This window comes from Rhincodon typus, chromosome 26 (genome assembly GCF_021869965.1).
Source record: "Rhincodon typus isolate 14 chromosome 26, sRhiTyp1.1, whole genome shotgun sequence".
Classification (NCBI taxonomy): Eukaryota; Metazoa; Chordata; class Chondrichthyes; order Orectolobiformes; family Rhincodontidae; genus Rhincodon; species Rhincodon typus.
Genome location: NC_063357.1, coordinates 17,099,914 through 17,127,200, shown reverse-complemented (window position 1 = coordinate 17,127,200; position 27,287 = coordinate 17,099,914). Strand labels below are relative to the sequence as shown.

Here is a 27,287-nt window from a genome sequence, read left to right as displayed (position 1 = left end):
GCTGTGTTCATCCAGCTCTACACCTTGTTATCTGAGTTTCTTCTGCACTTTGTTTTTAATTTCAGATTTCTAGTATCTACAATATTTTGCTTTTAGATAAAACAAGAACCTGTCCAAGCTAGTCACTGTTCAAAACAGTCCCAGCAGGGTCTACATTTAGGTAATCAGTTATCGCCAGTCATAATTTTTAGGAAGTCTTTCTTAAAAACATCTCCAATATCTACAGTGAAATTTCAATGATTCTTTTAAGTAACCCACTCCTGGTATGTTCACAAAACTTGAAATAAATTTTGAAGGATTATGGCAAATGGAAATTAAGTCCTCCAAGTATTATTAAATGCTTGGTCCTGATGAATGGTCTTGGCCCAAAACGCCGACTCTCCTGTTCCTCTAGCTCCACACTGTATTGACCACGTTATTAAATATAAAGTGTCTTTGTAATAACCCAAAGACATTTTGAGGTGAGATATGAAAAATGCAAACAGCGTACTGTGTTTCATTTCCTGAGGAATAGAATTCAGAAGCAAAGAAGTTAGATTAGACTTCTAACAATTCTTGGTTAGACCAAAGTTGGAGGCTTGTTAATGTAGACTTAAAGATGATGTTTCCACTTGAGAGAATCCAAAACAGTGCCCATAAATACGAGGTAGTTACTAAAACACAAGGAATTCAGGAGAAACTTGTTTACCCTCAGAGTGAACAAACCCACCCAAAAAACGTAGGGCATGTCCCTTGCAGTAGAGTGATTTTTTTTTTAAAGAAAGTACATTGTTGAACAACCACTCCAAAGTTTGGCAGTCGCAGTCCTTTAGCTTTTAATTATGGGAGATTTTTGATCAAGAAGGTCATATAAACTCTTTCTTTATCTCTTTTATTTCTCCATCTTTATTATTTTCATGATTGGTAATCAAATTAATCACACCTACATTTCCTGGTTCAAACTGAGAGCATCAGTTAGGATTCTTCAATGTGATTAGGAGGAGGTAAAACATTGTGTGAAAAGATCCTGTACTGCTTTAGGTAGCATTAGGGCACAAACAAAACTTGACTGCCAAAGAAGGTGTATTTATTTATTATGCAGCCAAACACAATGAGTATTAACCTCAAAATCCTTCCAATGCATGTCAATGGCAAGCATTAAGAGCAGGAAATGCAAAATGCAAAAATGGCCACTATGATCCAACTGTTGATTCTGAGAGAATCAATCCCTGTACACAATATTCCCTGCAGGGAAACACTGTTCAATCTTTATAGATTTGCATAGCAGAGTGCCTTTTATTGAAAATAGGGAAGCTGGTTAAATCCTCAAAATGTCTTTGGTAATTATCCCAGTCCAGGCTGTTACTTAACTCACTCAGATATAGTAGAAACTGCCGATGCTGGAGTCTGAGATAACAAGGTGTGGAGCTGGATGAACACAGCAGGCCAGGCAACATCAGAGGAGCAAGAAAGCTGACGTTTTGGGGCTGGACCCTTACTTAACTCACATGGACACTGTAAAAACAGCAGAATAATAACAGCTTTCAGCATAAAGTGACCATAAGACCATAAGAGATGGGATCAGAAGTAGGCTTTCCAGCCCATCGAGTCTGGTCTGCCATTCAACGAGATCATGACTGATCTGATATTTCAAGTACTCATCCAAACATTTTCTAAAAGTTGTAGGATTTCCGGCCTCCACTACCTTCCCAGGCAGTGCATTCCAGAGTCCTACCATCCTCTGACTGAAAACTGTTTTCTCAAATCCCCTCTGAATCTCCTGCCTCTTTCCCTGAAACTATGCCCCCTCGTGATTGACCCAATCTAGGGGAACAGCTGCTCCTACTCACTCAAATACCTTACAATCTTATACATCTTAATCATGTTCTCCTACCACCATCACCCCCCACCCCCACCCCACCCCACAAAAGAACTGCACACAGCTCTCCAGCTGTGGACTAACAAATGATCTGTCCAACAATTGCATCCTTGCTCTTATACTCTGCCATGGCTGATGAAACAAAGTGTCCCATTTGCTTTCTTAAATATCCTATTCACATGCTCTGACAACTTCAGGGATCTGTGAATAACTACCCCAAGATCCCCCTGTTCCTGAGCTACCCAGTGTTTTGTCATTCATTAAATACGCCCTCATCTTGTTTCTTCTTCCAAAGTATACCACCTTGCACTTATCAGCGTTAAATACTATCTACCATTTCTCAGCCCATCTGACCAACCCCTCTATATCTTCCTGTAAGCTACAACCATTTTCTTCATTACTAAACACTGTGCTTAACATTCCCTCCACGTTTTCATTTATGTCATTTACGTATATAACAAACAATAAGGGTCCCAGTACTGAAATGTACAGGCATCATCAAGGAACGATTACATGAATGAGAAAGAAAGGACCAAGTATGCATCTTGGGGTGATTTCCTGCAGATTGACTGGGCAGATAGTCAAGAGCCATCACCAGAAATGCACTTGAGAGGGTAAGAGGAAAAAGGCATTGATGGAAATGGGGTGGTCAAACTTGTCAAAGGCTGCAGGGAGATTGAAGAGGCCACCGACTACATTACAGTCAATCCCAGGGACTGTCATTTGTGATCATGCTTTGGGTTGTGACAATAGTTTTGGAGATAAACAACTTTAGAAACTTTTGCTGTATGTTGATGCATGTGCTGATTTTAAAACTTGCTCAACAGGGCAACTCTCAATAGCCTGCGATAGTTTACATGGGAAAAATAGGTCATATTAACATTAACTTACAACTTAAAAGTTGTTGTCAAATGTGGGTGAGTTGATTTTTTATTTATTGGATTTTTGATCTTAACTAATGAACAGACGGTAACTCAATTTCTGCATCAATTAGTTCCTTGTTATTACTGGCACTTAGACTAACATGCTTTAAGCAAAACGTCATGCCTAATCGCATTTACAACAGCATTTTAAATACAACAATTTTCAGAAATGAAAAGAACCTGCATTAATGTGGAAGACCTGTTCAGCACTTAGTTTGAAATGTTACACATCATCTGCATTCACTTCTAAGCTGTGTCGAAACATTCACAAATTGTTTTAATAAACTGTCACAGATTAAAAACTTCAATACATATAAACACTATATATTATATATACACACATCATACACACACACAGGATAGTTAAAACAACACATTATATAGTCCAAAGATAGCTGCTATAATCATGTGACTGGACTTAACAGTAACCTTCCAGAAGTGAGCAGAATAATTAATACATCATGTTTCCTAATGGGACTGGAATACTCATTATTGTGTTTATAAACCGCCACAGAGAGATTGGCTGTCTCCAAAAAAATAACCTTCATAATAGAACTGTAAGTCACCTCTACACTGGAAAATGCATTCATGACTTTCCAGTTAACCAACTCTCTGTGGCTCATCTCAGAGGTTACCTGCTATGCAATCTAAGACCACCACCTAGGGTCTTTCTGCCAAAGTACGAGTAGGGTCAATTCAGTTGTCAGACCCTCTTGGTGCCTAAAAATGAAATGAACATCAATAGTTTCCTGCATAAGCAGAAAATGCCTTTTCTTTTGCAATTGTAGAGAAGGTCTAAGAAATGTCAAAACTCCATTGTTTTCTTTTTCTCTCTGCAAAGACTGTACAGAACTGATTTAGAAACTTTGTGTGTACTTATAGATGATTTTATGAATAAAGTATACTTTTGAAATAAAAAACTGCAATGCAATCTCAATGGTGACTGTTCCACATCCCACACCCAAAAGAAGGCTTTGTCATATGATTCCCACAATGTTGAACCCATATACCTTTTAACGAGATAATTTTAAAATGAAGTCACCACAGTCACAAAGGACCATAGGGCTGTTCTCTCATTACAGAATAACGACTGGTGGTGAGTTCAACCTGAAGGTCACCATATCTCAGGCGAGGGGTGGGGTTGAGACCACATAACCTTCATGGTAACCTCAGCTGGTGCAGAAATTGAACCCACACTGTTTGTTATCACTGTATCGTGAACCAGCTGCCCAGCCAAATCAGCTAACCTTTGGTTGTTTTGGATTTAGTGTCACAAATTAAGTAAGCTCTTTACCCCTTTTGATTCAAATCTCTCTTTATGTTTGCAAGTGTACCTGTATTGTGAGGAAATCAACGTGCATTGCATCTAGTTCTTTGTCATAGTTTTGAAGCAGACTTCATGTACCTGTACGAATTTCAGTTTATATATCTTTACAGATCTTAAACTAAAACTAATCACACTCCTTACTGGCTGCTGAAAGAAGTTCAATTGCAAGACTGTCAAGGATTTTTGAAATGGTAATTAGGTAAACCTCACTTAATTGCAAGTGGCCAGAAGACATGCTTCAAGTCCCTCCTAGTCCAGGAGGTATTATTAATTTTTTAAAAACCCACTTTCTTCTGTTATAAATTCTACAATCAGCAGTTTAACCTCTAAACCTTTGCCATAACACCTCATTTCTGTACAAAATTCCACGAAAACATGCATTATACTGCATTTCAAACTAAAGATTAGTTTAAATAGAATTTAAAATATGCCTGTCTTTAAGAATTAGAAATACACATGGAAAGAAGTTTTCTTTTAAAGCAGAAATAACAACAATGCTGAGGAGATTAAGAGACAAGTTAAAATGGGACTTTTTTTTATTCATTTTGTAGGATGTGGGTATCGCTGGCTGGCCAGCATTTCTTGCCCATCCCTAGTTGCCCTTGAGAAGGTGGTGGTGAGCTGCCTTCTTGAACCGCTGCAATCCTCCTGCTGTGGGTTGACCCACAATGCTATTAGGGAGGAAATTCCAGGATTTTGACCCAGCAGTGAAGGAACAGCGATTTGTTTCCAAGTCAGGATGGTGAGTGACTTGGAGGGGAACTTGGGGGTGATGGTGTTCCCATATGTCTGCTGCCCTTGTCCTTCTGGACGAAGTGGTTGTGGGTTTGTAAGGTGCTGTATGAGGCTCTTTGGCGAATTTCTGCAGTGCATCTTGTAGATCGGACACACTGCTAAATGTTAGTGGTGGAGGAAGTGAATGCTTGTGGATGTAGTGCCAATCAAGCGGACTGCTTTGTCCTGGATGGTGTCAAGCTTCTTGAGTGTGGTTGGGGCTGCACTCATCCAGGCAAGTGGGGAGTATTCCATCATACTCCTGACTTGTGCCTTGTAGATGGTGGACAGGCTTTGAGGAGTCAGGTGGTGAGTTACTCGCCACAGTATTCCCAGCTTCCGGCCTGCTCTTGTAGCCACTCTGTTAATGTGGTGAGTCCAGTTGAGTTTCTGGTCAATGGTAACCCCCAGGATGTTGATAGTGGGGGATTCAGTGATGGTAACACCATTGAATGTAAAGGGGCAGTGGTTAGATTGTCTCTTACTGGTGATGGTCATAGCCTGGCATTTGTGTGGCGTGAATGTCACTTGCCACTTGTCAGGCCAAGCCTGGATATTGTCCAGATCTTGTTGCACGTGAACATGGACTGCTTCAGTATCGGAGTCACGAATGGTGCTGAACATTGCGCAATCATCAGTGAACATTCCCACTTCTGACCTTATGACAGAGGGAAGGTCATTGATGAAGCAGCTGAAGATGATTGGGCCTAGGACACTACCCTGAGGAACCCCTGCAGAGATGTCCTGGAGCTGAGATGATTGACCTCCCACAACCATGACCATCTTCCTGTGTGTCAGGTATGACACTAACCACCAAAACGTTTGCCCCCTGATACCCATTCATTCCAGTTTTGCAAGGACTCCTTGATATCAAGGGCAGTCACTCTCACCTCACCTCTGGAATTCAGCTCTTTTGTCCATGCTTGAACGAAGGCTGTAATGAGATCAGGAGACGAGTGGCCCTGGTGAAACCCAAACAGGACGTCACTGAGCAGGTGCTGCTTAGAATATAGAACATAGAACATTACAGCGCAGTACAGGCCCTTCGGCCCTCGATGTTGCACCGACCTGTGAAACCAATCTGAAGCCCATCTAACCTACACTGTTCATGACACCTTCCATCACTTTACTGATGATTGAGAGGAGACTGATGGGGCAGTAACTGGCCAGGTTGGATTTGTCCTGCTTTTTGTGTACAGGACATACACTTGGGCAATTTTCCACATTGTCGGGTAGATACCAGTGTCGTGACTGTACTGGAACAGCCTGGCTAGGGAAGTGGCAAGTTCTGGAGCACAAGTCTTCAATACTATTGCCGGAATGTTGTCAGGGCCCATAGCCTTTGCAGTATCCAGTGTCTCCAACCACTTCTTGATATCACGTGGAGTAAATGGAATTGGCTTAGACTGGTATCTATAATGCTGGGGCCCACTGGAGGAGGCAGAGATGGATCATCCACTCAGCGCTTCTGGCTGAAGATTGCTGCGAATACTTCAGTCTTATATTTTGCACTGACGTGCTGGGCTCTTCCATCATTGAGGATGGGAGCCTCCTCCTCCAATGAATTGTTTGATTGTGAATCACCATTCACGACTGGATGTGGCAGGACTGCGGAGCTTAGATCGGATTCGTTGGTTGTGGGATCACTTAGCTCTGTCTATCACTTGCTGTTTTCGCTGTTTGGCGTGCAAGTAGTCCTGTTTCGTGGCTTCACCAGGTTGATACCTCATCTTCAGGTATGCCTGGTGCTGCTCCTGGCATGCCCTCCTGCACACTCCATTGAACCAGGGTTGATCCCCTGGCTTGATGGTAGTGGTTGAGTGGGGGATATGCCGGGCCAGGAGGTTACAGATTGTGCTGGAGTCCAATTCTGCTGCTGTTGATGGCCCACAGAGCCTCATGGATGCCCAGTCTTGAGTTGCTATATCCGTGCGAAGTCTGTCCCCATTTAGCATGGTGATAGCGCCACACAACACAATGGAGGCTGTACTCAATGTGAAGGCGGGACTTCATCTCCACAAGGGCTGTGCAATGGTCACTCTTACCAATACTGTCATGGATAAATGCAACTGCAGCTGGCAGATTAGTAAGGACGAGGTCAAGTATGTTTTTCCCTCTCGTTGGCTCCCTCACCACCTGCCGCAGACCCAGCCTAGCAGTTATGTCCTATCGGACCCGACCAGCTCGATCAGTAGTACCGCTGCCGAGCCACTCTTGGAGGTGGACATTGAAATCCCCCACCCAGAGTACATTTTGTGCCCTTACTATCCTCAGTGCTTCCTCCAAGTGTTGTTCAACATTGAGGAGTACTGACTCATCAGCTGAGGGAGGACGGTACGTGGTAATCAGCAGGAGGTTTCCTTGCCCATGTTTAACTTGAAGCCATGAGACGTCATGGGATCCGGAGTCAATGTTCAGGACTCCTAGAGCAACTCCTTCCTGACTGTTTACCACTGTGCTGCCCCTTTGCTGGGTCTGTCCTGCTGGTGAGACAGGACATATCCAGGGATGGCGATGGTGGTGCCTGGGACATTGTTTGTAAGGTTTGATTCTGTGAGTATGACTATGTCAGGCTGTTGCTTGATTTCAAATGCATCTACAATACTACTAATTTAAAATCGGTCACAGATTTTATAAAGGGCAATTTCACTAAACAACGCTGGACAATTTTCAGGTGAAACATGTTTAAAATGAATCACAATCTGCTTTTTATTGATAAACCATAGCTTCTGTATTCAAGATGTGCTGTTGCCGCTCATGATTGTTTATTATGATATGTTAATTTTATTTTTGAAATTCAAAATTAAATAAAACCATTTATTGGAAAAAAAGGTCTGTACAAAGTAATAAAATACCTCACTGACCACAGGAATTGAATGGCATCAGTACAAGACTGACTGCATTCATCTCTAAGAGATTTAGGTCTGCAACATTAGTGGCTTGGAAATGTAGTCAGCAGTGAGGTTAAAAAAACAGACCTCAAGAAGACAGACTGGTGAATAGACATATAGAAAATGAAATTCAAACACAAATGTACAAAGTGATGCATTTAAGCAGCAACAATGCAAATTAAATAGCACAAATTTGAATGGGAATGGTAGAAGAGAGAGCTATATGTTATTGTACTTTGGACACCTAAGAATGGGCAATAAATGCTGACCAGCCAGCAATTCCCACATCCACAAGTGGGAAGAAAAATTTCTTGCAACGGTAGTTGGCAAGGTTAGATTTGGCCTACTTTCAGTGGACAAGACATATCTTGGCAATTTTCCACTTTGATAAATGCCAGAATTGTAGCTTCACTGAAAGTTTGGCTATGGGTGCAGCTAATTCTGTATCACAAGCATTCAGTACATTTACCACAATGTTGTCATTTGCAGTATCCAGTTTTTTTTCAACCATTGAGTGAATCAAATTGACTGAATGCTGACATCTGTGGAGGACCACAGGAAGATGCTGTGATGGTTTATCCAAATCAGTACTTCTGGCTGAAGATGGACACAAATACTTCAGCCTTGTCTTTTGCACTGATGTGGTGAGCTCCCCGGTCATTTAGCGTGTGGATGTTTGTAGAGCCTCTTCCTCCGGTTAGTTGTTTAGTTATTGATCAATCACTGGTTTTAGGGTCACTTAGTTCTGTCTGTGGCATGCTGCCTCCACTGTTTGTCTTGGATTGTACTGTCACTAGACTGACATCTCATTATTGGTTACAACTGGTGCTGTTCCTAGCATATCCTCCTGCAAACTTCATTCAACCAGCTTAACGGCAGTGGTGGAGTGGTGAATGTGTCAGGCCATGTGATTACACATCGTTGCTAAATTCAATGCTGCTGTTTGAAGTCTGTCCCATTTAACACAGCACCGTATAACACAACTCAATGGAAAGGATCTTCATTCTGCATATGGAACTTAGTCGCATTAATACTATTATTATGGAAATATGTATCTGGGACAGGTGAGTCAGCAAAGATGAGATAAAGTATGTTTTTCACTCACATTCCCATTATCTACTGCAGACCCAATCTAGCTCTGATGTCCTTTATGACTCGGACAGCTCAGTCATTAGTGGCGTTACTGAACCACTCTTGGCCAAAGTACATTCAGTGCCCTTGTCACTCTTGATGCTTCTTCTAACTGGTGTTCAACATGGAGAAGTACAGATTCACCAGCTGAGGGGCAGCAGCAAGTAGTAATCAGAAGGAAGTTTTCTTGACCGTTCATTCTTGCTTAACCAATGCCATGAGACTTCACGAGGTCCAGAGGTGATGCCAAGGACCTGTTGGGTGACCCCATCCTGCCAGCATACCACTGTGCTGCCATCTGGTGATGGCTGTTTCCAGGATACATCATAGCTTATAGACAAGGTCATCTTTTGTTTGTCACATCTATACGACAGATCTCCAATTTTTGCACAAACCACACTTATGAAGGAGGACGACTTTGCAGGATTGATAGGACTGGGTTTGGCACATCCGCTGCCTAAATTGATGCCATGTGGCCTGTATAATTTCAATCTTTTGTTTAGACATCGTAGCAGTTTGATACTGCCAGTGACTTGCTAGAACATTTCAGAGAGCAGTTAAGAGTCAACCAAACTGCTGAGAGTCTGGATGTAGATGTTTGGTCACATATAGACCAGAAGGGGATTAGCTAACCAGTTGGGACTTTACAACAATTTGACAATGGTTTCATGCTCATCAATTTTCAGATGTATTCATTGAATGATGATTCCACCAGCTGCTAGGGATGGGATTTGAACCCATCTCCATGCAGCATTAGTACGGGCTTTCCAGATCACTAGTACAGTGACATTACTACTATGCCACTACCTCCCTATGCAAACACAAAAGCTTTTCACTTTTTATCATTGTTAATATTATGGTCATTAAATGTCTTCACAAAAATAAGAAAAAGAGCAGAGCTAGCGATCTTGACCAAAAAAAAGTCATGACATCACAGCTATCACTTTTCTGTTCTTGATTTCACACCTGTTATGAATCTGGATAACTCCAGGAAATTTACATATGCAGCTTTTATGCGTGAACAGCAACTGACCTAATAAGGAGCTGAAATCCATTCAAGTGCAGGGATCAACAGTAACAACTTGTATTTGATATAATAAAACCATTCAACATGCTTCAATTGAGAAACATAAAACAAAGTTTGACACCAAACTGCATGAAGAAATTATAGAGCTGACCCAAACAACAAGGGCAGCACGTTTACTCAGTGGTTAGCACAGCCAACTCACAGCGCCAGGGACCCAGGTTCAATTCCAGCCTTGGGTGACTGTCTGTGTGGAGTTTGCACACATTCTCCCTGCGTCCGTGTGAGCTTCTGCTCCGGTTTCTTCCCACAACCGAAAGATCTGCAAGTTAGGTGGACTAGCCATGTTAAATTGCCCTGGTTGTGTCCAGGAATGCGCAGACGAGCCGGTTTAGCCATGGTAAATGTGAGGTTACAGGGATAGGGTGGGATACTCATTGGAGGGTCAGTGCAGACTCAATGGACCAAATGGCCCCTTTCCACACTGTAGAGACTCTATGATTCTATGACTATAGAAAAAAGTATGTTGAGGTTTACAGTTATTACATGTGTAACGTACTTGCACCAGAATTTCTTAGCTGGACGTTTCCCTTATGCCACAATTACATTTATCTCTGGACACAAATACAGAGGAAATTCCATCTTTTGGTATTAAAATTCAAATCTGAAGTAGAGAAGTACAATGTTACTTTCAGCTGAATTGCAACAATGGCTGTTGGTAAAAGCTTCAGCGCTACAAATAAATTTAAAAAGTGCATGCATAATTCAGGAGTAAATTAAACTCTAACTGCATCCATCAGCCTCTTTTACATCATGTTAGCTTTTCTCCACCAACTTTGGCATCTAACTAAAATAAAAAAGGAACACTTGAAGAAGCTACAAATCACTGGTCCCTAATTTGCACTGCTGCCCAGGACAAATTTAATTTGTTTTACCACTCCGAAAATAAATGATCCATTAAACATGCCACATTATGGAACACGATGATATTTTGCAAGGTGGCAACACATAAGTAATGTTAAATATGAAATGCTACTTAGAACTGATTTTCTAAAACAAGTTTATTACTACATTTTCCTCAATCTCACATTATTCATTCTAATACCAAAATAATTGATTGAAGAGGAATACAAAACTCAATACGTAGTGAAACATTCTAGCATCAGTTTAAATGCAAAACACAGTTGCATTAATGAAATAGTCAGTAATTATAATTATTGACATTCAGAACAAAAAAGTTTGCTAGCCAAACTCATTGAATTCCAGCAACTCCAGATAACACATCATTTTTAAATTCTGCAACTGGTATTTCTAGAAACCACTTTCAACACAATTGCTAAGCTCCATACCAAAAAAAACCCATTGATATACAATCCTATTGCACAATGAGAAATTTTAAATCACTGCAATTCAGTAAAAAATAAACAGGTTACTCAACTGTGGGGAGTCAAATATGTTAGGTAAAGATCTCAGAATTATTTAGCAGGACCTTTGATTTGATAAAATCTGAAAAATCAGAATTCTTTTCATTGCTTGTAGTTCTACAAGTTTTGAAGTAATCATACCAAGATTACAGAGTTAATAATTTTTAAGTACTTACATCAAAAGTATCTCTGCGAATTCCTTTATGGTTTCTCAACCAAGATCGGCTGAGCTCATTCAACTCCAGGATTGGCTGCACTTTTAATCTCACAGTATCTCCAGATTGACGAATCATCTCAACTATTTCATCACGTGATCTATTTTCAACATTCTTACTGTTAATTTCCACCAGTCTATCTCCTGGCATCAGACCCAATGCCAGATCTTTGGTACCAGCTCCAGGTTCTGCAAAATGAACCGTTCGACGGTACACTTGCCCATCAGGTCCTCTGTCCAGCATAGTTGTTCTTCGCAAAGAGAATCCAAAGTCTCCTGTATTTCTTCTCTGCAATACAAGCTCTCTAGGTTCTGTAGGTAAAGGCGGTACCACCGGAGGAAGACGTAAATCAGCAGCAAAACTTTTATTCACAATTTCCGGAATCAGAGAATTAGGACTTGCCATTGACAATGTATCTGATGTATTTTTTGGCATTTCCTCTAAGTACTCCAGTAGTAAACCTTCATTTCTCATTTCAACTTGTGGTGAAGGAGTTGCAGAATTTTCTGATGGAGTTGACACTTCGGATATCTCTTCTCGACTCTTTTGTGAAAAAGAGAACCTCTTTACTAATTGGACTGAATTCTGTTTGGCAAGAGAACCAAACAAAGCTGCTCTCTGAAGTACGGATCCCTTCAAACTACTTTCATCAATTTTGAGGTCATCACTGGAACTGGCGGTACTCAACTGCTCAGAATCAAAAATCATGCTTCCTCTATTACTAACAGTGTCTGAATCAATATCTGTAAGATTGAGATCTGAACTACTAGCTACTTTTATTGGAATAGGAGCTGAAATTTCCAGTTTAGACTTTGATTCCCGCTTCGAAGAACGATTCAAATTAAAGAGTCCTCGACGAAGACCAACTTCCTCAAGGCTTTTCAATTCTGCTATAGACATTTTTTCCCGTTTTTCCTTCTTTTCTTTTCTTTCCTTCTTATCTTTGTCTTTTTTGATTAAGTTAAACATTTTTAATGTTTAATATTGTGTGCAAATAATTAACAAATTAAAAAATAAGTAAAGGTAGAATCTTTTAATGGTCCAGCTGCAATCACAGACAAGTCACTTTTCTTCTTAAACTGGTATGACCAAATGTAATCTTTGTCTGAAATAAAAGCAAAATTATAATTACAATAGAAACAAGTACAACAGTAAACTATTCAGTATTTTACTAAAACTATATTCAAGTTAGTACTTCAAATAAGAAATACCTTATGATTATTCACATCAGCTTAATTACAAATAACATAATAACACATAACCAAAAAATGAACATATATCTAAATACACAATTATCTTTTCAATGTATCAACTTTTCAAATAGAAATAATTTGCTAGCCTTGTTAATCAATACAGAAGTCAGTCATGCAGGACAGTAAGGTCCCAAATCCAATGCCTAAATAACCTCAGCCAGATTACTGGTGGAAATGCTATAATTGGCAGGTGTTTGCAACCAAGGGGAAAAGCTGTAGTCAAGTTTCCCTCAATCATCCACAGCAAATTATGGTAAAAAAAAATTGCATATGGAGATTATGAGTTAGCAATGACTTTCATCTGGCTGCCATATTCCCCAACAGTTGAATTTACCAACCATGTTCATAAATGGATTTAATCACAAGCTTTCTAGTAATAGGTACTAGCACTTGTTCAACCATAAACAAAAATAATAGAAAAGACATTGTCTGACCAACCTCCCACACTTCTTTTAAAGGAACTGACAACACTTGTGAATTGTAGCAAGCGTTGATATCGCGCAACCCGAATTCCAAAATGCATTTGATCATTAAAATGCATGAACTGTGGAGATTCAGAGTGACCAAGAAACTGACAGAAAGTTGAAAAATGAATGTGCAGATGGAAAGGGTGTGGTAAGGGAAACAGAAAAGCCGAGAAGGTGCCTCAGGATTCAGTGCTGGGTACACTGCTGTTTCTAAATTACACATAACCTGAATTCAAAAACTCAACATTAAGGTGTGAGATTATTCAACACTAAAAGGCACAATAATGGAGGTGACTCTGAACTTATAGAAGTTGTTGGAAAAAAGTACGTAAATAACAAGAACAATTGCAGATGAAATTTAATGCAAACAGATGTTAAATGCTGCATGCGGAAAGAAAAACAATTAACATACAAAACAGAATGGATAAAGTTGAAAATAGCCAGTGAACCCAAGTGATACTTCAAACAAACCAATAAACCAACAATATCCAAACGTTGCAGAACAGCATTCAAAGTCCACAGAATGTTAAACTCCATAGGAAAATCAACAAAAAAAACACGTAAAAGGAGGCAAAGATCAAACTTTGCATTTCATTCTTTTTGGTTGCAGACAAACTAAACTGACCCCAAGTGTGGTGATAGCAATTCAATAATGAGTAAAGACTAAAGAAACTTGGGTGATTCATCCTAGAAAGGCAGTATTAGAGAGATAGTGTGATAGAGTTAGAGACAACTGTTTAAAAGGCAAAAAGAAAGTAAAATTGATCTGCAATATAATTCAAAAAAGTAAACCAAGCAGTTATAATCTATGCACATGAATTCTATTTATAAAAAGATAAATTTAGGATAGATACCAGAACTCTCTCTTCATGCAAGAGTGACAAATGTGAATAATAATAGCAAAAATTATGAAGTTATTGAAGAAATAATTATACATGGAATACATTAAAACCTTTCTGGGTGAATGTACTAAATTGGCAAACAGTCTTCCTCATCCATAATTCGTGATATTCTTAGTCAACAATCTTCAAAAAAGGAGAGAAAGATAAATTAGGAAGAAACTGGGCTCTACAATTCCTTTGAAAATTGGAATACGCACATTTTGACATGCTTGTGTCAATTTTACTTATTTTTATTATTTACAACAAATGCTGAATGCAATGCCTTCATAAAAGGATTCACAAATAAATAGCAATTTTGATATAGGTAATTGCAAAGACAAAATAACAACAGTATAGTTGTGTTGAAATGTTCACTTCAAGGCTTGGCAGCTGCTCAGCTAGTATCCCTAATTACATGAACACAGCACAATAGAACTAAAGAATGTCAATAAGTTTATACATGGTTCTTTGTTCATTTAAAAAAAACTATAATGATGGCAAAATTCATTACCAGCGTTCTCTTACTCTGATGCACAATATTTCAAAAAGGTAAAGATGTGCAGGCTAGGTAGATTGGCCATGCTAAATTGACCATAGTGTCCAGGGATGTGCAGGCTAGGGGGTTTAGCCATTGGGGAATGCAAGGTCATAGGGGTAGGGGATTGCTCTGGGTGGAATGCTCTTCGGAAGGTCAGTTTGGACTTGATGGGCCAAATGGCCTGCTTCCACACTGTAGGGATTCTATGATCTATGATTGAAATGGTTCTTCCCCCACCAAACTGGCAGTAATTTTTTTTTGGTCCATTTTCTGGTTATGTTTCAAGAACAGTAACTGACAACGTTCACAATAGATTTTTAGAACCAAATCAAGACTTGAGACTATGGCAGGGTGTAATTCTTGCTACTTCAATGCTTCACAAAAATACAAACTTCCTAAATTTCATATATTTAGAGAACGCAAATGGAAGCGGATATATAGACACGTAGAAACTAGGCGCAGAAGTAGAGCATTTGACTCTTCTAGTCTGTTCCACCTTTCAACAGGATCATGGATTATTCTACCTCAATGCCATATTTCCACTTTCTCCCCATATTCCTTGATGCTTTTAAAATCTAAAAAAAAATGTTTTTGAATCTATTTGGTGACTTGGCTTCCATTGCCCTGTGATGGAGAATCCCACAGGTTTACTACCCTTTTACAGAAGACTCTTCTCCTAAATGGTCTACCCCATATCCAGAAAATTTTTTCCCCTGGTTTCCCCAACCAGGGAAAACATCTTTCCTGTATCTTGTCTGAAACCTGTTAGAATTGTATGCATTTCAGTCAGATCCGCTCTCATCCTTCCAAAAGCTAATGAATACAGGCAGAGTTGAACCAATCTCTCCTCTTCTGATAGTCCTAACATCTCTGGTATCAACCAAGTGAACCTCCACTCCCCTCCCTCTATGGCAAGTATAGCTTTTCTTACATAGGGAGACTAAAACTGCACGCAGTTTTCCAGGAATGGTCTCACCAAGGCCCTGTACAACTGAAGAAAGACATCCCTATTTCTGAACTCAAATTCTCTTGCAATAAAGGCCAATAAACAATCAGCCTTTCTAATTTTTGCTGCACATGCCTGTCTATTTTCATTGACCGGTGTACAAAGGGCATCCAGATCCTTTTGTACATCCACTCTTCCCAACATAATACCATTTAAATAGTTCTCTTCCTTTCTGTTTTTCACACTGAAGTGTATAACTTCATTTTTAGCCATGCTGCTCAGCATCTGCCACATGTTTGCGTACTCACCCGGTGTGTCTAAATCACTTTGTATTCTCCTCACAACTCCATCCATTCTCTGTCATCAGCAAACTTGAAACTGTTAATTCAGTTACCTCATCCTGGATATTAGATTTTTTTATATATATATATATAAAAATTATATAAGGCCCAAGTACTGACTATTACAGTAACCCACTATTCACTGCCTGCCAATCAGAAAAAATTCTCACTGTTTCTGTTAACCATTTCTTGATCCATGCCAATAACGTATTACCCCCTATTCAACGTCCATCAAATTTGCCCACTAACCTCTTCTGAGGGATCATGTGAAAAGTCTTCTGAAAATTTAAATATACCACATTTACTGGTTGCCCATTATCTATTCTACTAGTTGCAACCTCAAAGAACGTGAGAAGATTTGTTAAGCGTGATTTGTCTGCCCTAAACACATGTTGGCTTTGTCCAAACTTATTAATGATTTTGAAATACTTTTTTTTTTGAAATAATAAACACGAGCATTTCCCCCCACTACTGAAGACAGGCTAACTGCTCTGTAATTCTGTGCTTTCTCTCCCTCCCCTTTTTTAAAAAAAAAATGGGGTTACATTTGTCATTCTCCAATCTTTAAGAATATAATGTATAGAACTTTGGAAGCTGACCAACAATGCATTAAATATTTCCTTTATAAGGCTTTGATGTAGATTTAGAACCTCATGATTTGTCAACCTTTAACCCATTAATTTCCCCAGTACCATTCTCGTACTAATACCAATTTCCTTAAATTCCATCATCTCACTAGACCCTTAGTTCCCTGACATTTCTGGGACATTATTTGTAGCCTCTTTTGCAAAGACAGAACCAAAGTAAATGTTCAATTCTTCTAACTTTTCTTCATTTCCCACTATAATTACCCAGCTTCTAGCTTTAAGGGATCTACATTTGCTTTTACTAATCTTTTTCTTTTCACATATTTATGGAAGCTATTATGGTCAGTTTTGACATTCCCTGTAATTTCACCCAGTGTATTTTCACCCTCTTGTCCAGACTCTTGCCTCTTTTGCAGAATTCTAAAATGCTCCCAATCCTTATGCTTGCTTCTATTTCTCGTAATTTTGAAAATCTCTTCTTTGAATCTAACAATGCTTTTGTAGGCCATGGTTGAGCTACCTTGCCTTTCTTATTTTCATGCCAGACAGGAATGAATAATTGTAATTCATGTGCAAGTTATTCAAATATAAACCATTGCCTATGTACTGTGACAATGCTGTCACTTTGAAAAAGATTATTTTGTCCTGGGTTCTTTTTTTGAAGAGAGGTTGTAAAGGTAGAGGTATCGAACTGGCTACTGAAAACAGCTGAAGTAAATAACTTAGGAGGTCTTTAGGTTTTTTTTAAAACTGTTGTAACAATGGATGGAGAGTGGCCAGCTCTAGTTATTTTTAGCTTGAGCAGTCAGAAGCTGTTTGGGGTCCCAGAACAGGTGAAAGCTTCAGCAAATGATTCCTAGCTGCCACTTGCTCGGAAATCTCTCAATACAGTTTCCTCCTGGATTGGAGGACTGCATGTAAGAATCAGTGTCTGAATTTATCTTTTTGTCAAGGGGTATGCTTAAGTTATGTTACTATATTGGAACAGTTAATTAGTAACAGGTACTGTATATATTATTCAGTTAAGTTCTTCAACAGTTAAGCTATTCTAAATTCCCACTTCTTTTGTTTGTATTTTAACTTTGGCGTTTAAATAAGTTGTGTTTTGCTTAATGTCAAGTAGTTTGACCAGTTGCATCACATCTGGAAAATGCACTTCACATCTACCTCTAAAATAAGAAAAAAATCAGGGCCTAGGTTACCTCCTTAAAATATTTTGCATGGGGTCTGGTCTGGGCCATAACACTTCCATCAACCACTTTAATGAGGTTCCCTGATCCATCCTTACCAACTCACGCCTCATACCCTCACAGCTCCCTTTATTTTGATTCTGGACCCGTGTTTCAGATTCAGCTACTTCATTCTCCACCTCAGTGAATGTCATAGAACGATCACTCAAAATAGCATAACGTATGCACTCCTGGAATTCCTCCTTCACAATACCATTTCTAGCTTGATTTGTCTAATTTAAATTTAAATTAAAGCCACTCATGATTACAGATGAACCCTTATTGCACACAACTCTGATTCATTGTTTAATGCCTTATCATGCATCTCCACTACTATTGGAGGGGACTTTAGACAAACCCCACCAACATTTTCTGTCCCTGTGTGTTTCTTATCTCTACCAACACATATTTCACATCATGATTTTCCAAGCCAATAGTAGTCTTTAATGCATTATTTTACTCATTTATTAACATTACCCCACCTCTTTTCCGTTCTTCTGTCCTTCCAAAATAATGAATACCCTTGAACGGTTAGTTCCCATCCTTGGTAACCTTGCAGCCTCATCTCCATAATCACAGCCACATCATGACGAGTATTTGCACTGATAATTGATCTACCTCATTACGAATGCTCCACACATTAAGACTTAAGCCTTTAGACTTGACTCGTTAGTCATCTGAGCTTTACTTTGCATTATGGTCCCACATGCTTTTCGCCTTCAATTTTTCTGCCTTCCACTTGTGTCTGAGCTTTCTGTCTTTTGTTTCTATCCTTGTTGCTCCATACTCTGTCTCCCTGCTCAGGTTGACTTCCCCTTCCCCTTCCCCTTCTTTAAAGAATACTAATTATGCTGGGATCTTATTTTGCTTCAAACATTCTCATTGCAATGCAAAGTTCTTGTCTTTAGTCTTTGGAGACCTTACTTTAAGTCTTAACTTTAGATCCTTCATGTTACTTTTATGAGCTTTTATATTATCCCTAACTTTCTGTTAAATGCAAGTACAGCTGCTTGTTTTAAAAAAAGAACAACGTGCAGTCCAGCCTCAAAAAAGATGATTTTAGCTGTGCAGGGTACCACAGCCGGTACAGGAGAAAGATTGTCCTTAGTTTAAGAAGCACATGGACAAGGGAAAGACTGATCGAAATAGGCTTTACAGCTGGTGGCAAACTTGAGAAATTCTTTAACAACTAACTAGCACACCTGAAGATGAATACTAAAATTTACTCATCAGTGAAGCAGGGATATGGGAACCCACTGTAAGCAGAGAACAACTATAGACTGTTCACAATCAGAACTGTAATTTCATAAAGCATGAAACGTCTCTTAACTATAACAGGGGAATGATCTTCTCTATAGTTTAAAGCCTAATTTGCCAACCAAAAAAAAAAGTGTTTGCTCAATACCATTTTTTCTTTTAAAACTCGTATGTGGGACGTGTATGTTGCTGGCTGGTCATATTTATTGTCCGTCCCAGTTGCCCTTGAGAAGGTACTGGTGAGCTGCCTTCTTGAACCACTGCAGTCCACCTGGTCCAGGTATTAGTCATTTGATACAGTGAAAAGTTTTAAAACAGGATATCTTGCCATGTCCACCTGTCAACCACTAATTCAGAGTTTGAATCTTTCATAAATGTTTTCTGTCTCAGATCAGAACAAAATTAGATTCAATACAATTCCATAGTCAATGCACTGAATCTCATTGTTCTGATATTAGTTAAAAATTGACCTCCTGGTTTCCTATTTTCTACGACATAAATGTTTAAAAAGTAGGTAACTTGTATACAATAAGCTCATTGAAAGAGCAGAAATCACCATTGCAAGTAAATCCATTATGGTCAGTAGCTGGGTGATAAGATCATAAGATGTAGGACATTCAGTCCATCAATGCTGCTTCATTATTCAATTAGACCATAGCTGATCTGATCAACCTCAACTCCATTTTCCTACCTTCTCCCCAATTCTCTCACTGATTAAAAAAAATTTTCTGTCTCAGCCTTGACTATAGTTAATGGTGGGGTCTTCGGGAGTGTTGCAAACAGACCTTGGGGTGCAGGTGCATAGTAGAGTCGCAGGTAGACAGGGTGATGAAGGCAGCATTTGGCACACTTGCCTTCATTGGTCACTGCATTGAGTATAGGAGTTGGGATGTCATGTTGCACCTGTACAAGATGTTAGTGAGGTGACTATAGAATACTGCATTCAATTCTGGTCTTCCTGCAGTAGGAAAGATGTTGAGAAATGTGAAAGGGCTCAGAAAATGTTTATAAGGACGTCGTTGGGATTAGAGGGTTTGAGCTACAGGGAGAGGCTGAAGAGACTGGACTGAGAGGTGACATTGTAGAGTTTTATAAAATCATGAAGGGCATGGATGGCATGAATAGCCAAAGTCTTTTTCCTACAGCAGAGGAGTCCAAAACTAACAGGTGTAGGTTTAAGATAAGAGGGATCTGAGGAGCAACTATTTCACACAGAGGGTGGTGCTTGTATGGAACAAACTGCCAGAAGAGATGATGGAGGTGGGTACAATTACAACATTTTAAAGGCAGCTAGATGGGTACATGGATAGGAAGGGTTTAGAGGGATATGGGCCAAATGCTGGCAATTGGGACTTTAATCAATTTAGGGTACCTGTCAGCGTGGACGAATTGGGATGAAGTGTCTGTTTTCATGTTCTATGACTCTATGACCCAGCCTCTTATGGTTAAAAAAAACCCCACAGATTCCCAACCCTCAGAAGAAATTCCTCCTCATCTTTGCCTTAAATGGGAGTGTATTCTGTGATCATATCCTCTGAAATAGCTCAGTTGTGAAAGAGTTAAAGGTCCCTGGTTCATTTCTGGGTTTTGGCAGTGAATTCATTTTGGAAGCCGACCAGAGGTGTATAATAACATTTCTGAATAGGTCAGTTAGAAAATATCTCTCCCACAAGGGAAACAATCTTTCCACATCAAACTTGTTAAGTTCTCTAAGAATCATATAGGTTTCAAAAAGGTCACATCTTTTTCTTATTCCAAGTAGTACAGGCTGTATCCACTCAACCTCTCCTCATAAGACAGTCCTTCCATACTTGCTATCAACCTAGAAAATCTTCTTTGGAATGTGTCCAATGCCAATGTATCTTTCCTTAGATAAAGGGGCCCAAAACTGTTCACAGTCGTCCCTGTTGTAGTCTGACTGCCCTGTACAGTTTTAACTAAACCTTGTAACTTCTATATACCATTCCCTCTGAAATAAAGGTCAATATTCAATGGACAAGAACTCCCTAATCCCTCTGTCCTGTAGCTTTCTGCAGTCTTTCTCCATTCAGATAATATCCAGCTCCTCTATTCTTTCTGTCAAAATGCAAAACCTCACATCTCATATTTGAACGGCCTAGTTTTTGCCCATTCACTTAATCTGTCCACATCCCTCTGCAGACTCTTTGTATCATCCTCACCACTTGCCTTTCCACTTCTTTTTGTATCATCCACAAACTTGACTATATTACACTGACTTTCCTCATCCAAGTGATTAATATATGTTGTAAATAATTATGGCCTCAGCGTTAATCCCTGTGATGCACCATTAATTAAAGGTTGCCAGCCTGAAAATTGCCTCCTTATCCCAATTCTGTCTCCTATACTACCACCAACACTGTGGCCTCTTAAGTGGCGAATATGTAACCATCTGAAAATTCAAATATATTACATCAACTGCTTCACCTTTATCTGTCCTGTTATTGCCTCAAAGAATTCTACTAAATTTTTCAGGCTTGATTTCCCCTTCATGTAGCCATCATATTATGCATGTCTTTGCTATTGCACCTTTTACAAAAGACGCTAACATTTTCATCAATAAAAGACAGTAAGCTAACTTGCATATAGATTTTTTTCATTTTGATTGTTTGGTCATGTCAAGTTGTAACTCGAATAACATAGTCCAAGGAAGTATATTAATGGTAATGTATATTTTAAAAACACAATCTGAAACAAAAATAAATATTTAATTTTCTCACTCTCAGCAAATCTTCACAAAAGTTTTGCATAGACAAAGGAGACAACTGGTGACCACAGCTTGGTCTTGACTTCATTCCAGAGGCTATCTTTTCTTATTGAAAAACCCAAGTTTTAAGTTATTAATCTTAAAATTAAAGCCATAGTTTGTATTTTTACTTAAAATATGTTCAAAATGAAACCAAACGTTAAAAAGATTGGAACAAACTACATCTAAAATATATTTATACTGTTTCTGAAAGGCAGCAAATTTCACCCTGCTAATTCAATAGGCTACATAACTAAGTTCAAGAGTTTTAGGACAATTTGAATATTTGAAAGATATACAGATCCTCAATAATTTTAAAACTACATTATGCTCTATTCCATTTTAAAATTGTGAAAGCCTCTGTGATCTTCACAATTCTCTCCAAGTTTTTATTGTGGCTCTTCCAAAATTCAAGTTTTTTTTAAACTTAATATTATCAAGCATTGCACACTGGTGGACTTAATCATTGGCTTCTTCCAATCCAACCTTGATTCAGCTAGTTAAAACTAAGCGTGCATATACCAAAGATAAGTTATCCCTTTTCTCCACAAGTAGTACACAAAACCAGTGTTTAAATCAAACACAGGTATATTTCACTATTTATAATGCAATAATATTTGAGCAATGTGCTGCATCAACACCACATTTTTAAAAGAAACGGTGGCCATAAAGGTATAAGTTTTGTCATTGCACGACACTGTAATATAATAATACCTGAAAAAGGGAGCATTGAAGATTCCTAAATCTTTTGTTACAGACATAAATATCAATTCATATCTCTAGTTCAATTAGAAAGCTACTTTGTGAAGTGTTTATGTTGCTAATGTTTGTGTAAATCAGCAAAAAAAGCAAGTTGTGCATCCATTCACAAATTTGAGTGATGTAGTAGATAGGAAAACATCACTGTTTTATTCAAAATCAGTACCCAAGTGAGATATTCTGTAGGATAAGAGGTAAATGTCATCAACATAAAAATGTAGTATGCACGTTTGTACCAGTTTAAAACTTAACAGTGAAAATTATTTGCCCTTTGTTAGGTGATTATGAAGAAAAATACACTCATCTTTAACAGTAAGGTTAAAAATATTATATCCATGTGTATTAGAGAATTTTGCTGTGAGGAAAACTATAGAACATTTATTTGCATAAATAAATAAGCAAATTGAATCACAAAACTGTTATTTTTGTAGTAATTATAACTGTTGACAATTTTTTTTAAAAAAGTAAACAGTACCAAAGTACGCAACTAAATATCAAATTCGTTTGTTACTATTCATCTTGTTGCAACTGAGAGCAATGCTATTTCAGTGCTTTGGGCATTACTAGACAATGCTTCACATCAACATACAAACTTTATTGTGAACAAAAATTCATTATGCAGGATTAGTTTCTTTTCTTTTGCGAGTTAACAGCTACTGCGGCTATGTTTACTACAAATAAATTCAAAATAATAATAATGCTCACTTTCTGGCAAAACAAACAGAACACTCCTTAGTAAATTGAGAAAATCGATTTAACTGTTGTTTATCTATCGATTTAACTCGTATTCATCTCGAACGTACTGAGAAAAATTACTAAACACGATGTAAATAAATTGAAGGGGTGAATCCATAATTGCTGATGTTTCCCACAGAACTGCAACGGGTATTCTCAGGCAAAGGGAGACTTAACAACATATCCTTTGGAGATGGTAGTCTAATTGCTTTTTTGTGTGATTCCTGATTTAAAAGGGGACGTTGGCATTGCTTGAATATAAATAAGTCATCAATATGTCAAACTTGCCACGAATTGTTGCAATAACTTTCAGTATTGACGTTTTGTTTTAAATCGGTCGCTTTTGTTTGAGACATTAGTCCCTTCAAGTGCACTGTATTGTGCCTTTAAAGGTAAAGTCCGCCTTGCACCTTTTACCTTGTGAAATACCCCACTCCCAGAGAGAAAAAAAGCCGTAGGTACAGTGGTGAGCTTGGCCTATAATCGAAATCAGTAACAAAACAGGCATGCTTCACAAACAATGGGAAAAGATGAAGACAACAAAAAGAATACAATCTGTCAAATTTGTCGAACCAGGCGGCTTTCAATTACCCTTGGGGATCTCAGCTTTCAGCAGTACCTTGTCCCTCCCCGAACCCCCCCAGCTTTTGATTTTGGTGGAGCATCCTGGAAACGTTTGGCGATTCGCTTCCTGAAAACGCAACCCTCCTTCCTTCCATCCAGACACACACAAAAAAAAACCAATATGCAAAAGAAAAGCCCCACATATCACTCAGGAATGTGTTCCTAATGGGCCGGACACACTCGGAATTAAACCGCCCCCGCAAATAAAATAGGAACAGGTAAGGGTAGGTGAAGGACGCTGAACGAAAGCAATAGGCAGCAGAGACTTACCGAAGACAGCAGGAGCGTGCATTATTTGCGGGTATCGTCGCCGTCGCCGCCACCGCTCTGCAGCCGTTTACAGCACGAGCCTCCCTCTCGCTCTACTCACCGCCAGCCGGCGCGCGCCTCCGAGACGGTTAAAATGACGCTGCGTGCGCGTGCTCGGGCCGCCGCCGCACCGTCACTGCGCAGCCGCCAGTTTCACGCGCCCGTTCGGATAGACCGTATCTCCTCGCCCGTGACCCCGGAGATGGGTTCCGACGTTCGTCCGACACACTGACGCTTTCCCCTTTGCCCTACCTCGGTAGAAGCTGAGATCATTTTTTGTCTTTAAAGGAAAACACCGAAACTGGAATTGCAGAAATTTTTGAATCGCCGGTTAAAAAAAAATCGGCCGCGAGCGAAGTATGGGAAATAAGGAATGTTGAGAGAGAAAGATAGGCAGAGAGGGTTAGAGATGATTAAAGGTATAGAGCTTGATTAAAATGGATAGAGACAGAAAGAATTATCTAGCAATGCCAGCAGATTTGTCAACAGCGTAAATACTTGTCCAAAAAAATGCTCCCGTCAAAACAAAAAAAGGCGAAAAGCGGTTTTTGAGGCAAATGGAGATAGATGGTTGCTTTCCGCCCTGACTGAAAAACTCTCACTCCTCAAATGGATATCGACTCGTTCAAGGATTGATGTGTGGTTAAGACAGAACTCAATACAGAGAAAATACATTCCAAGACCAGCCTGGCACCGCCTGGCTTAAAGTTATTGGCATCCTTCCAATGACACTAGGGAATTCACTGTTGAGTAATATCTGGCAGGGGTTTCAGAGATAAGCTGTGAAATGATGACAAAATCTGGGTCAATTCCCTTTATATTTAGATTTCTTTTTTGCGACACTGTGTTTTCAACAGGTTCTGCTTATTCTAAATTATGCCAAAGCTATACGTTTGGTACGAGCGCTATGCATCGAGACCAAATTGTGCAGATGATTTCGCATTGAAATGGATTTCATGTTATTTTCATTGTCCCTCCCCCGACGACAAATTTTTCAATAGTGCTGAAATAACTGTCAGGAAGTAGGTGCAGACAAACTCCAGGACGATTCCCATCGTCATCTGCCGTGCCATTTGTTTTAGTTACATGCAGCGGGTTTATCATAAATGAAAGTGTTCAAATCAAATGAAATAAAAGCTTATCTTTTTTTTAAAAATCTGCAGCTGTTCCCCTGGGCTGCTCGCAATAGCGTTAAGGGGTGTAAAACCTATGTCGAAGCGGGTGCGTAGAAAAGACAAGATTTGTCTTCTTGTTTTGGTATCCAAAACTTGTAATTGCCCAATTTTAGGATCGTGTTAAGCAGAAGGAGCTATTCACCTGGCGTCATCGCAAAGGAATTTCAGGTACATGGCCAACAGGAAGAAAAGATTGCATGTTGCGATTGAAGCCAGGTTAAACAAGTCAGAAGAATGCTGAATCCCAAGATTTGCATTTAGATGCGCAATAGCTAGGCCAAGTTTGATGTTTAAAAAACTTAATTGGAGTCTAAATTGGAACCATTAGTGTACAATGATTTGTATTGTTAATGTATTTGTTCCATAACAGTGAATTGAGCAAAATAAAAGAAGATTCTATTTTGTTTTACCCTCAGTACTTCCAGCTGAGATAGCAGCTGTTCCAAGCTTTGTTTTTGAGCCAGTCTCCAACAGCACAGGGTGACTTGTCCTCTGACATTTTTCATCCTCCCTATATGGGAAACATCTATGCTGCATTCTTCCCGGTGCCAACAGCCTAGATTATGAACTCATTATGTGTAGAATCATAGGTACAAATGCAGATCTAACCACTGTTTAGCACAACTCATTGTGTAGACTGACTTAGATCTTTATTTTGCAATAGTTGTGAAACTGGGCTAATAGTCACACAGCAATAAATAAGTAAGTTGCATACTCATAAAGCCACACCTTGTTGGTGTGTACTGAGCAACGTTTTCATTAGAATGTTTTAAATATTCCTTCAGTGCTTATCATTTATATTTTCATATCCACATTCTATTCTATTCAGCTTAAGTGATATATTTTTTCCAAAACCAGATGATTTATCATTAAAGGTTCCAATCCCATAATATGCTTGTAATTCTCAGATGGCCGTATGCATTCACTGCTGAGAACTCTCCAAATCTTAGAACTAAAGGTGTACGTTAAATATATTTTAAAGTTAAAATGTCGTTTATAGTAAATAAACATTTTAACCCTTGTCCCTTGCTCCTCTGAAAAGGTATTGCATCATAGAGATAGTTGAATTCACAGGGAATGCAGGCAGTAAGCTATAATGTCTTCCTCAACCCTTCTATCAATGTTTATCTTCATCCGAGGTCTCTCGCTATTGTCTAACTACAGTACCCCATTCTTGTATTGTTCCGCTGCTATTTACAAATCAGTGATTATGCCACAGTTAAAAATCATCTGGTGTGTTGGCTGCCTCTTTATTAAATGTACATGAAAAGCGTTTACACTGTACAGCATAGAACCACAAGATGATGCCAGCAATGAAATGCTGTTGACTCAAATTTTCTATGTAATCAGGGTGAGGTTTGAATTAGTTAATATCTTGCCCTATAGTTATGAGAAGAGCATTGAAATACTGGCCTCAAGTTTTACAGGATACCATAGTTCTAGAAACTCCCACTCTTAGCTAAAAGGTGAGATTGGGGTGGGGGAGCATGGGGGTGGGAGGGTAGCCCATCCAACCGAACATCAGCTAGCCTGCTACCATTATACAGGCAGTTGTAAAATAAGAGACCTGAAACTGGAGTTTAGCCCTTCTGGACTGGAAGTCCCACATCACAAAGCCTGCTGAATGATGCGAGACTGGTGGCTATTGACTATCCCTGAAACTGCATGGCTTGCTAAGCAACTTCTAAGATGCAAGGCTCCTTCACCAAAAATCATTAAGTATCCATTGAATTTTAACACAATCCACCAGTTTTATAGTTGATTTTGGTAGGGCCAGCAATTTTTCTATAAAATTTTGAATTTCAAACCTAAAAAAGTTTGGACAAAGGTTAGAGATAACAAGGTGTAGAGCTGG

General features: G+C 39.1%; 1 protein-coding gene across 6 annotated transcripts in view; it reads right to left on the bottom strand.

Annotated features, from left to right (window-relative positions):
• myo18ab (myosin XVIIIA b) overlaps positions 1-24,314 on the bottom strand; it is a 296,427-nt gene extending 272,113 nt beyond the window's left edge. For all 6 annotated transcript variants that reach the window (XM_048612570.1, XM_048612572.1, XM_048612571.1 and 3 more), the window contains exons 1-2: positions 24,219-24,314; positions 11,529-12,672 (exon numbers count right to left, since the gene is read on the bottom strand). In XM_048612570.1, coding sequence (XP_048468527.1) covers positions 11,529-12,536 — 1,008 coding nt within the window. In that variant the 5' untranslated portion in view covers positions 12,537-12,672; positions 24,219-24,314. The remainder of the gene's footprint in view (positions 1-11,528; positions 12,673-24,218) is intronic.
• Between the last annotated feature and the right edge of the window lie 2,973 nt (positions 24,315-27,287).